Raw genomic sequence first — 16,715 nt, forward strand, 5'->3', positions numbered from 1 at the left:
GTCTTGGAGGTGCTAATTCTCATCCCTGCCGCGTCGCACTCGGCCGCAAACCGCCCCAGCACATGCTGGAGGTCCCGGTCCGATGAAGCCAACAGGACAACATCATCTGCAAAAAGCAGAGACGAAATCTTGTGGTTCCTAAACCGGATCCCCTCCGGACCCTGGCTACGCCTAGAAATCCTGTCTGACCTACTGCCGGCAATGCGAACCAGACTCCTGCTCCAATCATACAGAGACCGGACAGCCCTTAACAGAGGGCCCCGGACCCCATACTCACTGATCCCCCTAAGAATGGGACGAGGGACACGGTCAAATGCCTTCTCCAGATCCACAAAGAAGTGTGTTACACGACCGGGACGAAAACCACAATGTTCCTCTTGAATCTGACGTTCGACTATCGGCCGTATTCTCCTCTCCAGTACCCTGGCGTAGGCTTTCCCGGGTAGGCTGTCGTTGACCCAATTGTGAATCTTTGGCATGTGCTGGAAAAGATTATGCAATGGTCCGACTCTCCCAACATCAATAAAGCTTATCCGAACGATGCCACAACGAATGATTAGCAGTAATCAAAGTGAAAGGCAGTGTGACTGGGTTTTATTTTGGACAGGCAGTGTATAATCGTCACGGGCAAACCCAAAACCAGTTGTACAAGTCTCTTAACCAAGTTAAAAGCACAACAAGCTATTATATAGCTATTAATATAGCTTTAAAACAACAGTGACGGATGGTTTAGGTTTTCATTCACAGCTCAGCGGTCACGTCAAAACAGTGTGGGGCACTGAGTAGTTGTGAGTATAAATACATTTATTTTTCCTGAAGAGGTACACAATAATTCAGCCCACACAGTTGTCAGACATCTGAAATCGAGCAATGCAGACAAAAACTAATCTTTGAATCAAGCTGTAATGGGATTTATTTCTGCTACAAAATTTGACATAACAACATGGGGATCAAGTAGCTTAAGTTTTTCTTACTTCTGCAACAAACTCAAGCCTGAAAACCGGCTGTAGCTCCAGGGCCAAGTTCTAGTTGCATTGGCTTTGAAATTATGTTCTTAATATCTTATTATCCACAGAAATACATGTGAACATTACCTTCTCGTTTAACTAATAGATGCAAAGTATGCTGTGGGATCTTTATAAAGTCTATTTATTAAAGCTCTGATCTGACCACATGAGTTTCCTAAAGGGACCCAGCATTCTTAACCCACATATCCACAACATATTCAAGGTCCCCCCAAATATCTCTCTGTGGAAAAGGTTTTAAGAGTAATCAAAGCAATACTTCCTAAATGTTGTGTCCTACGGATGTATTTTCTTTCTAAACTGAAAGGATGTCGGCACCGCACTTACATTGTACTCCAGTTGGGTAAGATCTCTTGGTTCCAGGTTTGAGCTGCAGTGCCAATGCTCTCTTCAAGTTTGCATCGATCCTCTAGCTGCTTCTTCCTCTTCTGAGCTTCCTTCAGCTCTATTGAAAAGTAGTGGTTAACACCCAAGTATCTGAAAACAGAGTCTGTAGCTGTGGTAAGTGTCAGCAAACTCACCCTTCTTCTTGGCCTGGGCCACCATCTCTTCATACTGTTGTCTGTGCTTCTGTGCCTCTTCCGCAGGCTTGGCAGGCAGGTTACTGCAAAACATGTGAGGAAAAGGGGTTTGCACCTACGAGCTGAACGGGCCTCACCTGTGGTATTCATTATGAGGAAGCGTGTGGTGTTCTGAGAGAAGAACAGGACAGAACACTTTCCTGTGTCTGGTAAACTGTTTTCCGTTACAGCCAGATCCGCACATGTACAGGACTGGAGGTTTATGATGCTTCCAAATAGCTTTAAATAACCTTGTTTCACTTTTTACAGATCATCAAGAAAGGGCATACTGAGTGGTCAAAGGATTGAGAGGAAATACATGTATTGGCAGTAAATGCTACTTGTCACAGGTCAGTGAGAGGATACACTGTCATCCAGCTGAAAGCAGAATACCTTTATGATCTTCTGCACCCGGTTGTATGTCAAGAGTGGCTTAAATATGAAGGGGGGAGAAATGTAAAAAATGTAAGCAAGGCAAAGAGTCAGCTCTTTAAGAAGCATTTCCATACATATTTAAGTTCTCTGCTCATAAGGATGAGTTAGATTTGTCCAGGTCTTTGCATGACTCAGCACTGAGTAAGCTGCATGCACTTATGCTAAGATGATCTTATGATGGTGAATTTAAGACCTAGTTTTGCTGTTTAAAGGGACTGTTGTGTTGGGGAGGAAGGGAAACCAAAAAAATTAGAAGAATTCTAGCACTGGCATGGCAGCACCTGTGTCTAACTGGACTGTCAGCAGTCTGACCAGCACTGATGCAGCTGGACCCTCCTATGTGATTTCTGCTTGTGTTTTTCTCATATGTAAGTCGCTTTGGATAAAAGCGTCTGCTAAATGACAGTAGCAGCAGTAATAGTAGGGTTAGTAATTATAAATCTACAAATATAGAAGTTTACACTGTGAGACGAGTTCTCCACTTGTCTCACAGTGGGCTAATAGAAATCCAATTTTATCAGTAAAAACTCCAGAGCTGAAACAAAATTGAATTTGAGAGGCCCTATGAAATCCGTTTTATTGTTTCCCACATTCCGTTTTCATTTTTTCCATTTTTTTTTAATTCTTGAGAATTTGGTTTTTAGCATTTTATGCAAATGTTACCCCACATATAAATTAATGAAATATAGAAAATGTATGCAATTATAACTGAAACTTTTAATGTTTTCATACTTTTAAACACATTTAAAAACAAAAACATGGCACTAGTTATTCTCGTGTCCAACAAAACATCCTTTTTTGGGCATAAACAAACTACATAACAATAACAAAAACAAAACAAAAATCAATTACTTCAATTTGTGTGAATATATAATTAACTGATATTTAAGTTTTATGTTTAACATGTTTAATATATGCTTTGTTTATAATTTATTTTGTGAAAAGAATTAACACCATCCCTATTTCTGCTTTAGTATTTTCAGAATTAAATTGTGCCTAGAACAGACTGACATAATCTTAAAAATATGGGAGTTGCACATATTCTTGCTGCACATTCTTCATTTATAAAAACCAGTTGGTATGTACCGTAAAACACCAAATAAAGGCCTGGGCGTTTATGGGGGAGATGAGGGTGAGCAAAGAGCTAGATTCTACGAGCTCACCTCTTCCCCCCCTTTCTTTCATAACACGTCATCAGTGAGGTCACTCTAAAATAAAATAAATAGTCCCACATTTTTCAATTCCTTCAAGGTTATTTGTTTGTGTTTATATCGGCTATATTTGCATTTGGTAGAATATTTTTTTGGCCACCACAAAAACGATGTTTGACGCTCCTTCATTTGGGATGGGCGTTGAATATAAAAAATATTTTGCTACACCCGGCGGATAATTGGGACTCGGCCATTATTTGAAGTGTTACGGTGTATAAACATGTCTGATGGCTCTAAACTGGGCCTGGAATTCAGAAAATGCTTGGCTAAATGACATCAGTAGTTTCCATTCAGGCTCAGTAGAATTATGCCATCTTAAAGATGCACTGAAAAATGAAACCAAACGTGCATCTGTCTGTATGCTGACAAAGAATAAGATGGTTGGGGAGGCGGGGTACAGAACAAAAGAGACATAACCAAGTCATTAAACTTTCAACAGCACTTGTCTTACCAGCTGTAATAAGAACAGGGTAAGCATACGCTCAAAAAAATACCGGTTGGACTGTAATTATCCAACAGAGAAAGAGAAGAGTGATAAAAACAAATGAAGAATAACACAATGGGATGACCACAGCATTGACAGTCCTGTGTGTGACTGTGTTTACTCACGCAGGTCTGTCCTCCAGTATCAATGCAGTGGTGGAGAGAGGCTCAAAGTCCAGATTCTTCCTCACACTCTGCCTGGGGGATGTCGGGGTGCCAGGTGCAGCTCTGCCACTCTTTGCTTCATATTCCTGACACCAAAACAGATTCAGACACACAAACTTAACACTTCAACAGGAAGTAAAGCACCAGGGCAACCCGCTTGCTTCACAGGTCAGCCTCATGTGGGCTACACTTTGGAAGTGACGGGTGTGCAGCGCTGAGGAGACGAGTACGGCCAGAAAATGGGCAAATCATTGATTCTAAGCATCATGGCAAAGTCCTGACAGCCAGCTGGAGATGCATGTGGCTCCCTGATAGGGGAAATGTCTCAAAAAGGTCACAGCTGTAATAGGCAAAGAAGTAAGTGGCTTTCGACAGATGAGAAATATGAATGAAAAGATTCAGAAAGTAAAATGTGACTGTTTTGAAGGACTCTGAGGGAATGTTCAAAACTACATTGTGTATTGCTAGAATTCCACAATCTTAATTTCGCTTTATTTCCAAATAGCTTTTCTTAAAATGTACTGACAACTACTACCTCTTGCATTTATACAGCTCATCTCGATCCCACACATTGCATAGAATGTTAACACCTTGATTTATCTGCAAAGTGTTGATTTGATTTAGATGTATTGGGGCAAGGACAGAGTATTTATGATTTAGTCTTTATACACCAATTTAAAATGAAACAAGCAGGATGTAATCAAAGTGCAGCCTTTCACCTGTAATTTATTTATATGTAATTTCATGTGTGGCTGTCAATGGAACAGGCTTACTGGTGTTTATTGATGATGCTAACAGGAGTAGTGAGATCATTTCTGAGGTGTATAGTGATACACTCTGCTGATAGGACAATGCAGACTGATAAACACCATAAACATACTCTGAAACTCGAGACCAGGGGTCGGCAACCCGCGGCTCTAGAGCCGCATGCGGCTCTAGAGCCGCATGCGGCTCTAGAGCCGCATGCGGCTCTTCAGCGCTGCCCTAGTGGCTCCTGGAGCTTTTTCAAAAATGTTTGACTTTTTTTTTTCCTCTTCTTTTTCTTTTTTTCCTTTTTTTCTCTTTTTTTTCCTTTCCTTTTTTCTTCCTTTTTCCTTTCCTTTTTAATCTCGACATTTCGACTTTTTTCTCGACATTTTGACTTTTTTCACAACATTTTGACTTTTTTCTCAACATTTTGACTTTTTTCTCAACATTTTGACTTTTTTCTCGACATTTCGACTTTTTTCTCGACATTTCGACTTTTTTCTCGACATTTCGACTTTTTTCTCAACATTTCGAGTTTTTCTCGACATTTCGACTTTTTTCTCGACATTTCGACTTTTTCCTCAAATTTTCGACTTTTTCCTCAAATTTTCGACTTTTTTCTCAACATTTGGACTTTTTCCTCAACATTTTGACTTTTTTCTCGACATTTCGACTTTTTTCCCGACATTTCGACTTTTTTCTCAACATTTCGACTTTTTTCTCAACATTTGGACTTTTTCTCGACATTTCGACTTTTTTCTCGACATTTCGACTTTTTCCTCAAATTTTCGAATTTTTTCTCAACATTTGGACTTTTTCCTCAACATTTCGACTTTTTTCTCAACATTTCGACTTTTTTCTTGAAGTGCATAATGAAAAAAATAAATCTCCCCCAGTTCTAACTGATATAGATACATGCAGCATGTGTTGCCTTCATTCTAAGGCTGATACAAGACTTTTCATTTTTTGCGGCTCCAGACATATTTGTTTTTTGTGTTTTTGGTCCAATATGGCTCTAAAACATTTTGTGTTGCCGACCGCTGCTCTAGACTCTGTGAAGGCAAAGACATAGAATATCTTTTCATGGAAAAGTCAGTCGCTAATCTCAACTCAATAGAAAATGTTTTTCAGTTACAGAAAAAAATGAAACGACCAGCAACTAAACTGGCTGCAGGAGTCTGGCAAAACCTGTCCAGAGATAAACTCTGGTGTTGCTTATGGGCTCCAGATTTCAGGCAGGATTTTGACCCAAGTATTAAACCTTATGGTTATGTTGACATTTACGTCACTTTGTCAAAATTCTTCTGAGCCCCTGAAAAAGTAGGCTGCTTAAAATGTTTGCAATTCCTAAACGGTCATTCAAACATCATCGTTTTCTAAAAAAAATCGGGAAAATAGGTGTAAAGTTTACATTTTGATCACATCTTGATAATTTTAACTTAAATCCATTCTGGTGAATAAATCAAAGATATAAACTATCTTGGCCCAAATACGACTACTAGTGGAATTAGCAGCATATAGCTGATTAATGGGAACTTCTATCTGAGAGGACATTTCCTTGTCATAAAATATGTACTTTGTAACTACAAGGTTAATGACATTACTCATAATGAGTAGTATAGAGAAGAAGCATTCATTAGAAATAATGTGCAACCGAGCACCGACAGATGGAGGTCAATAAAAAAAACATGCTACCGCTGGGAATAGATGGATGCTGGTAAAGGAAAAGACAGGAAAGGGCAGAGGAAAGGAAGGTTAGAGCAGAATTAGCAGGCTGGCATCTGCCCAGCAGCGATGCAGCTCCTCCCAGAAACAGAAACACTAGCTGTTCTCGCTGCTCAGGCATTTCATGTAAATCTTACTTTTATTTACTTGAGACACTGCCAATAGGTCATCGGTATTTACTCATGTTATCTTTGATGGTTGCCAGAATATTAAACTCATATTATTCTAATGTGAAAACAGGAAGAAAAAAACACAGCTCTTTGTATAATTTTACATTTGAACACACTTCTAGTTTAGTTTCACTTTCTTTAGCAGCAGCTGCAGCGCAGCAGGCCATCAAAGTCCACTTTAAAGCCTGCATTACGATTGCAAAGCAGCAAGTTCTTACTAATCAGTTCAGCCACGTAAATTGTTGTTGTTTTAGAGATTATAGTTATTTGTGTGAAAGGCCCTTGAAGATCACTGTATACTAGTTTTAAGCTGGAATGGTAACTGTATCCCATAATAACTGCCAGTATCAAGACAAATGTTTTGTCCCATGGGTTTCAATAACGTTTTCCAATTTCCTGGAAGGGATGTAAGAATATTTATGTACCCAACTCTGCTAGTTGATGTTCCTGCTCTTCTGGCTAAAACTAAAGCTACTGAAGCAGAAATCTGAAGATTTTCAGGTAATAGCGTCACAATAATAAGCCCTAAAACGTAGAATTATACATGAGACAACCAAACTGCTATAAATGTTTTAAAACCATTCTCCCTTGTTGACATGGACTTTTGACCCTGCGTAAAATCTTGCTGGAAAAGAAACAAGGAAGAATTTGAGCAGCAGCTCGGAACATTTCAATGAACCTGCTGATTATGAAGATTATTTTTCATTAATGAAGTCTTGCAGGCGTTCTGAACAACAACAACAGCAGCATCCTTCGCCTGGACTCAAAATAAACTGGTCCAACTCAAAGCCTTTTACAGGGGGATGAGGTGGGAATAGTTCTTTTTTTTTTACCACCCTCCCCTCTCCCCTAAAAAAACATAAACCTGTTTGACACTGACCCTGTTTTAATGAACAAGCTTGTGTTTACCCAAGATATTCCAGGTTCAAAGCTCCAAGTAAAAAGACCCTGGATAAGAAAACATCAACAAACTGGAATGTAATTTTCTCCAGAAGCAGGTTTATCCGTCAGGGAAATTAGTGCTTTAGCTGATGCTTCCTCCTGATGCACACAGTGCTAATGATTTTTCCCCCCTGATTACACAACAAATACTAAAGCCTCCCTGCTTGACGTTTTCTAGCTCGCTACTCCAACTTTGCATGCTGGTTTAATCTGAAACACAGTGGTAAACACCCTCTTTCAAGGTTTCAGGACTAGGCCTGTGTTGAAAAAAAATCGATTTTCCGATTCTAAATCGATTCTCATATGAATACCTAAAAATCGATTCTTATGTCTAAAGATCGTTTTTTTTGGGGGGGGGTTTTTCATCATTTTCGCCAGGTGAACTTTAATCCCAGTAGTCGGACACACAGTTTGTCATGACACTTCTGAAAAATGCCAGGTGCTTCATGGCAATATGTGTGCGTGGTGACAGAATAAATTAGATAAGCTAAAATGATTTGTTTACTGCATGAACTGTTGCAATTTCTTTCTTTTTTGCACTTTAAATGGATATTGAAAGGCCTGTTTGAGTTATTTATTTCTTAGTTATTTCACAATAATTATTGTGAAATTATTATTTCACTAGTTATTTTACAGTCATATAATTCAGGCAACAGCTCAAAAAACATTTTAAATAACACTAAGCCAAATCAATATCGAATCGGATCGAATCATGATAATTGATTCTGAATATTAAGAATCGGAATCTAATCGATTCTTGACATTTGAATCGATACCCAGCCCTATTCAGGACCTCTGATCAAGGGGACCTTCTTGCTTATCGGATGCTGTTGAATCCAAACAGCTCATTTATAACTGTTGCATACTCAAAAGATATTCTTTCTGAACTACTGTTGTAGTTCCTAAAGGGAAACTGAACCAGTTGCTCAGCTGTTAAAATGCAAGATCAGGATTCTGGACCATTCACACATAAATGGATTGAGTCCTCTTTACCTCAAATTAGGGCTGGGCAATATGGACCAAAAGTCATATCTCAATATTTTCTAGCTGAATGGCGATACTTGATATATATCGATATTTTTTCTGACATAATTGGGGTTTCCCCCAAAGCATTATAGCATAGCATCTCTGTTAGCATCTCTGTTAGCTTCATTTTTTCTGAGGCAAACCCTTAAAAAAACAGTTTTAATACAAAGCCTCGTGCCAAATGTCACACAGGTTCCTTTATTAACAGAGGTCTGCACAATATCAAAATGTATAAAACAAATGAAATAAAAATAAACTGCCTGCATATATAGAATAAAAATGCTTCTTGAATAAAATAAAACAAATATCCCTTTCCTGCATAACAATTAAATAAAAATACACTGTGCAATTAATACAATGTAAACAGTAACAGGCAGACTTTTCCACTGAGGTTGACAGTTGTGCAAATAACAAAACATTTGTGCAAATCTCAAATAAAACATGTAAACAGATATTGCATCTCTTTGAGCAAATCTCAAATAATTACTAATTACTAAGTCAACTACTGTACATTTTACAGATTTTGTGCCAGGAAAACTAACCTGTCAACACTGTCAGGTTTCAGCACACACAGGTACTTTTTTGCCACCGCGAGGGTTCAGCGTTGATGTACAGTCAATTTGTTGCAAAATAAGCTATAACGATATAAACGATATTGTCTCGTACCATATCGTGTTTGAAAATATATCAATATATATTAAAATCTCGATATATCGCCCAGCCCTGCCTCTAATAATAAAGTTTGCGTTGACATGAGAGGTACTAAACATTACCATGTAATTATATGAATGGCACTTTAAGACACCATTAAAAGTAAAGATTGAGGATTCACTTCACAGTTCAGCTACTGGAATCAGAGGTTCACAACACGACTGCAGTTCTTCCCCTACCGTTATATTGTGGTCATGAGCTGATGAATCAGTGGATTCCAGTCCAACTCAGTAGTTATCAAGAACCATGAGGCCACTTTCATTTAAATCAAATGCCCTCGTTATGACGTTAACCTTTCTGTCAAACGAATCCATTTCATATAATTCATGCACATGCTTTTACCACACTCATTTTATTCTAGTCTCTGGAAATTGCACCTACTTAAAATACTTAGGTACTTAAGTACTGCTTAATAAACGCCAAAAAATGATTTGATTTGAGTATAATATCAACCCTCCTCCCCCAAAAGATACACAGTGCAACAGACACGGTAACGTTTGATAGGAAATTTCCACAAGAGAACTGACAAGTGTGCAACCAGGTTTGTCTTGATTTGGCCGGTAAACCATCTAAGCAGGCTTTACTGGAAACTCGGAAATAAACAACAGCAGTCAAATGAGTTGTATCTATTTAACTGCATCAGCAGGAGAAAAGCCAAAACTATAACACTGTTCTTGTACTCATTTTGAAAGATACAAGTCAAAATTCATTGAGAAAACACGGCTCCAATCCTGGCTGGATATCACGCACAACAGACAAATTATTTTAAAATCTTTCCAGAGAATAGATTCTGGCTTTTGCCGGCTCACCACACAAAACCCAGACCTATAATTAGTTGGAATAATAATCTTTTCTGAATTTTGAGACATCCTCTTTCCAGTAACTGCTCATCAACATCCTTTGAGAGTGGCGGACAAAAAGGGAGAGCGTCGGTCAGTGATCTCGGTCCCTTGTCCTCAGACTGCTGCAGCTCACTCACCATGAACGCTGCAGTTCCTTTCAAAACAACCACGTCCTCCAGTGGGGCTTCCTTTGCAGAACTCTAGCGTAGCATCACGGCTGCTGCAGCCGGCTCACTCCTGGTAACAGGACACCCGCAGGGTGAAGCAGAAGGGCAGAGGAGCACGCAGACGGATGGAGGAACACACCCCACCAAGGAGAGGATACAGCAGGAGCATGATACCCGTCCTTCCTTCCTCCCCCTCTGTGAGCAGTGATGCTACACTGATCCCTCTGCATCAGGTACAGTGCTGCTGTATGTGTCAGCAAATCAGCACTGCCGTACGCTGCTGGTCACCGTCGCTACCAGGAAAGGCTCTGCACTCCATTGTGCCCTGCCAGACTGTCTAATCAATCCCAGATATCACAGATCACAGATATGTCTGAGGGTTTATCTCAGCAGTGAAACGCTCTGCTCTCTGGTTTATTGTTTATTGTTGGCTTTATCTTGAACAAAAACAGATCACCATCAAATTAAAAGCGTCAAAATGTCAAAAGTCTCATCCAGAAATAAAGAACAACAGCAAAATAATGTGTTTGAGAGGGAACAGGAAGAAGCAGAACGCTTATTTAGTCCTGTCCCTTCCTCACAATATCATATCATATGCCATATAAATTATAAAAATTCAAATAAAATAAGAAAGAAAAGAAAATAATAACAAAAAATAAATAAATAAATACAACACAAACAATAAATAAATAAAGATCAAGGCATAATTAAACTAGTCTCCTACAATATCCTAAACTCAAAAATGTAATTTCTCAGTCACTTCTTTGACGATCCACGACCAGCCATGAATGCAGGGAGTTACATTTGTATCATATATGATGTATCACATAAGGAACAGAATAATAATAAAATAAATACATACAGAAGGTAAATTGAGTTCTTTAGAGATCAAGAATTGTTTTCTTGTATGTGTTTTTAAACTGTATAGAGTTAGTGCTTCGTTTGATTTCTTCATCAAGACAATTCCACAAAGTTCCCCCGCAGACTGATAAGCACATGCTTTTAAGAGCAGTACGTACACAAGGCTGTTTAAAGTTTAGTTTTCCTCTTAGATGATATTATCCTTCTTTTTCTTGAAATATTTTGTTAATCTAGTCGGGGCTGAATGACAGCTTTATTGTGAAGAGTTTGACGCTTCAGCTGTTTAAAGTTATGATAGTTATTTATTATTATTACTATATTCATTTATTGAATTTTGAAGCTAGTGCTAGGCATTCCATATTTTAATAGTCATGTGATTTTTGTCTTAATGTGTTTGTAAATATCCATAAAATTAGATATACCGCTATCTGCAACATATCTCACTTTAAATATATTTTCTTGTAAGCTGCGTCATCTGTCAGAGTTCAAAATGTCCTTTCATAATCATCACTGATGCTGCTGGTGATATACGGAGAGAATAAAGGAGGAAGTGAGAAATATACCAGAAGTAACCCTAGTAGATACACAGCAGCTTTACGTGGACAGGCAACTGCACAAAAATCTGATTAAAATTCACAAAAAAGTGTCTCCGGCAGAGTTAAAGTACCTGCCAAACAATGGAAATTGTACAATAAATGTCTTCCCAGCTGGCTAGCTGGCCATGTAAAGGCCTGTCTAAGACATGTGCAACTTTAATGCTGTTTAGCTTGTTCAGTATGTGGCTGGTTAGAGTTTAAAAACATCTACCGATCCACCAAAAACCCTGCTGCCCAACTCATTATAGTGGTACCAAAGTGTTTATGTGTGCGTGTGTGTATATATATATATATATATATATATATATATATATATATATATATATATATATATATATACACACACACATGCCTTCATAACTTTTGCCAACCTGCTCAACAAGCCCTGTCAGATGGCCTTTTTCCGGAGAAATGCATTAGTATGGATTGATGGACACTAGCTAAGCAGAAATTTCCCACAATGCAATGCAGCAGTGTTTGGATGCTAAGTGCTGCGCAGATATTTAGCAACCAACAAAAATGGAGGATAACGTTACCGGTACCAAGCAAAGCTGCAGCAGCAGCAGCACCATCACACTACAATTAAAATGTGAGTAATTAGGTGTGATTTCGCTTTGGTTTCCATAAGATATTCACCAGATGAGTTCATCATTTATCACATTACTCTTATTCTTCTTCTGTTTCTCGTTAGAATTTAAAGAGGTAAAAATAAAACCACACAGCGCAGGAGAAATGTCATCTTGTTTGGGCCAGAATAAACGGGAAAGAGCGGAGCGGTGCTGCTACTGCTGCTGTGACAGGAGTTGTTACCATGGTAACAGCTCCCCCTCCCAACGGCAGGAAGTGCCTTGTGGCTCTGAGTAGTATGTCAGAATTAATGCATACTACTGACATTTACTCAAAAGTGTGCCGAATTTAAGTATACTTTTTGTGTATATACTGTTTAGTATGGCATTTCGGACGCACTGATACACGTATACACATACACATACATACAGAGGAGCTGCAACAGGGCAGGCAACCCAGCCAATTGCCCCGGCTCATGTCAACAACAAACTAATGGAACTGCTTTAGACACTGCAACGACATCGTATCAGGCATGGGGCCCTTTGGTCATAGAGGCCGACGGCTAGTGGCCGATGCTACATGTCGAATCAGCCAAAATGAGCGGAGATGCCGACGAGCGACTGCACTGGACTCACCAACCCGACTCGAGTCACCGACCTCGCCTGATGGCGTCCGACGGCCGATAATCGGGTCGGTGTGTCCCGGCCATAAAGGGGACCTATTATGAAAAACAGGTTTTCTCTTGCTTTAACATTTATAAAGTGGTCTCCCCTCAGCCTGCCAACTCAGAGAAGGAGGAAAGCAACCAAATTCTGCAGTGTCTGTACAGCCGCCCGGATGAGCCGTCCAGTGTGATGTGGATCTACGAGCCGTTCAGATTCTGCTCCCGTCGTTACGTAACGACGGGAGTGATTTACATCGGTTGGCCTCCGATGCGTGAAACCACGCCCACAACTAACTCCGCCGGCCGGAGCTTCCGCCATTTTTTCGTAGCGGTATATCGCGTCATTCAGGCAGCCAATCAGCACAGTGCCTCATTATCATAGCCCCGCCCACTCAGAATCCCACATAGATAATGAGGTTAGAGACTGGGATGATAAAGACATGGCTCAGAGGCTGAAATTCTAATTTATTTAGAAAAAACAATCAAAAGCTTGTTTTTAAGACATTCAAGGCCTGTTTAAAATATAGATGCCATAATAGGTCCCCTTTAAAATTTTTCCCACCCCATTTACATGAATGTATCACCATCAACTTGACATCATGGTCTCTTAATGAGGGGTAATGATTTTTGCGTGCCTAACTGCCAGTTTTCCATTTAATGCTAATGTTTTAACTGTGTGCCAGACGGCTGTACATATGCAGGTCTGTGGTCTCGAGGCCTTCTACAATGCAACCACACACAGATAAACTGGTTCATTGTACACGAGGAAGACTTTTTCACATTGGCAAATGGTGTTCCTGAACTCATGTTTCAGTAGTTTTTAAATGGTGAAAAAAAAATCTAAATAAAATAAAGACTACAGTCTGCTTCTAATGTAGTATTGTTTTGTGCTGTAGTTTAAAATCTATCAACTTTTTAAATCAACAGAATGTCGACTCTTTGAACTACTGCACACATATTTTACATTTTATGTGTAGCTGAGGTCAAATGCCACTACTACATAACAATAAAGCCTCTGAAGCACATATGAAGATGATCTTTTTTGCAATGGGTGAATATGAAACGTAAATTCCACCTTCTGTATTTTCTTTGGATCCTTGACGGGGCCTTCGCGTGGTGGGATTTTCCCAAACAGCTTCCAACCAGCATCCCTCGGCTCCACAGGCTGGCTGTCGTTCACCTTCCTGGCAAAGAGGCTCCTGAAGGAATTGGAGGGAAATAAGGTCGGCATTAGTAGGTTGATGAATACATCAGGTGATTGAAAGAACCACACAAGCAATTCACATCGTCATCAGTGCGTCTCCATCTCTGTCAGCGCCCACGAGCTGCACGACTACGCGTCTCTAGCGGTAACCAGCTCACCTCATAAGACTGCAGATTTAATAAAAGGCACTTGGCCACACAGAGAGTACTTTAACTACTCTTGTAAATCTTGTACATTTCTTAAAAATACAATAATCATAAATAAAGTAGTAACCTGCAGAGAAAATACAAGAGTGAAGATTGATGATTAAATTGAAAACTAGGATCCCCTGCCAGTTTTTATTTGAATGTAGACACTATATGTTTCAGGGGAATGCCGGCAGCAGATAAGAAAAGCTTAGCAGCCTGACTTTGCTTGTACACCAAGCTGATCTCAGATGCCCAAATGTCTGCTACAAACTGATTTCTGGTGCCAGAAAGTTTATAGCTCGCTCCTAACGATTTTACTTTTTTTGGTGGTAATCTGCATTTCCCTCAGAACCAGATAATTTTTAATGACACTTACTGTTATTATGGGCATGCCAAGTAGTGGCATGACCATATTGCAATCGTCCAGAATGGCCCAAAGGGCAATGTTGCTAGCGTTTTGCTAACAAGCTAAAGTCGCAAAAGTCCCACTGCGCACCAGCGGGTGTACAGCATGACCCCGCTCTGATGTGGAAAAGAAATTCCCCAAAAAATAAAACACGGTCGGAAAAACCAGAAAAATAAAGGCGATAAAATAGTATCTAGAAAAGGTGTCCCTTTTCTTATTATTCCGCACTCTTTTTTCGTCCGTTAATACGGCCCAAACCGCAACGTGCACCCAAGCATGGCATACATCGTTGGATGCGTCTCCATCGTGCCTCGATGGGCATTACTTTTCTCAGTCAAAAGTGTTACCGTGGCAACGCTAGATGCCAAAAAGCAAAAAAGAGGCGAAAATTCAGACGCTTATTACTCGGCCGAACTTTATCGTAGAGACATCGTTCAAACTTTCAAACACTCGGCCTGATTAGCAATAACAGACCCTACAACCTCATTATTCCAGTTATTACAGTTTTTGCGATATTGACATTTCATTTTTTTTTTATTTCCGTTTGACTTTGGACGCTTGTTGCTAGGCAACAGATTATCGTAGAGACATCGTACAAAGGTTCCCAGACTCGGCACGCTGTGGACTTCAACATATTCAAATTTCATGAAGCTGGGATTTAAGGAAATTTTATGTCAAAATCCATGCCAAATGGCCCCATTCATTCGGATGGAGTTTTTTACCATGGTGAAAAAAAAACCTATCCGTTAACATAGCCTGAACCGGAACATGCACCCATGCATGGCATACATCGTTGGATGCGTCTCCATCGTGCCTCGATGGGCATTACTTTTCTCAGTCAAAAGCGTTACCGTGGGGACGCTAGACGTGCGCGCCCCATTAATAACTATTGGGAGCACAGGAATGAATGAAATGCAACCATAAACACCTCAAACTGACATAGAACCACCCCGAACACAACCACTACAGCCCCAAACCAAAGCAGCGAGAGGGGACGAATGGGCAGTAGGGCATGCCCATATCAAAATTTCCTGAAATTTTCTAGTTTTCACTGTAATCAAAGCAGCTGATTTGGTCAAAAATTCAGTTGCCACTTGTTCTTGGTCAATATGGTTATGCACAGTGGTAATAATACATAATACAACACTCCATCGGTTGATTTAGACCACAGAAGGATCACCTTGACCTAGAGCAGGGGTCACCAATCCTGGTCCTCGAGGGCCGGTGTCCTGCATGTTTTAGATGTTTCTCTGCTTTAACACACCTGATTCTAATTAATCGTCGTTACCAGCTTGTCATCAAAGTCTGGATAGTTCTGTTGATGACACAGTCACTTGTATCATGGTGCAATGAAGCAGGGAAACATCTAAAACCTGCAGGGACACCGGCCCTCGAGGACCAGGATTGGTGACCCCTGACCTAGAGCATCAGTCCTATTCTCAAGTAGTTTTAAGTACACTGCTCAAAGGGAACGCTGAACTTGAGAAACTACCTGAACTTGCTTGATAACTATACAAGCATTGATTTACTTTTAGTATTTAATGACAAGACTTAGAGAGTCACATGGACAGATCAACAAAAACATTACATTTTCAGGTTTTGGGCCACCGGTCAAACATCGACAAAGCATCATTTTTGCATTCAGTCAAATCCAAAAGCGCTTTCAGGCGGCAGCTGAAAGGCCGAGGCTCTGGACGAGCTCTGAAGAGGAACAGCTATCAAGTCCAACATGTGTCTGTTCAGACTGAGCTGAGGGTGTGTGCTCCACCGATCTGCAATCAAGTCTCCCAAAATTCTTACAATTCTCCTAATGGCACTTTTCCAATAGTACCTACTCGGCCCGACTCAACTTGGTTTCTTTTCCATAACAATTCAGCACCTGGAGCAGAAGTAGGAGGTTGGAGTGAAGCTGCTGTGACGTATTTGATTGTGTGATGTAAACGAAGAAGACAACAACACTAAAGATGTAGAACCTGGAGGAGATGATAGATGTGCTGCTGGGTCTGTGGCTTGTGTTCGA

The 16,715-nt window shown here is 40.0% G+C and overlaps 1 protein-coding gene across 3 annotated transcripts in view; it reads right to left on the minus strand.

Moving 5' to 3' along the window:
- The window catches only part of tbc1d14 (TBC1 domain family, member 14), a 44,430-nt gene that overhangs the window by 15,666 nt on the left and 12,049 nt on the right, over positions 1–16,715 (minus strand). For all 3 annotated transcript variants that reach the window (XM_061709489.1, XM_061709490.1, XM_061709488.1), the window contains 4 exons: positions 13,973–14,096; positions 3,841–3,965; positions 1,547–1,629; positions 1,353–1,470 (listed from right to left, as the gene is read on the minus strand). In XM_061709489.1, the coding sequence (XP_061565473.1) occupies positions 1,353–1,470; positions 1,547–1,629; positions 3,841–3,965; positions 13,973–14,096 (450 nt within the window). The remainder of the gene's footprint in view (positions 1–1,352; positions 1,471–1,546; positions 1,630–3,840; positions 3,966–13,972; positions 14,097–16,715) is intronic.

Source organism: Cololabis saira, chromosome 20, assembly GCF_033807715.1.
Source record: "Cololabis saira isolate AMF1-May2022 chromosome 20, fColSai1.1, whole genome shotgun sequence".
Classification (NCBI taxonomy): Eukaryota; Metazoa; Chordata; class Actinopteri; order Beloniformes; family Belonidae; genus Cololabis; species Cololabis saira.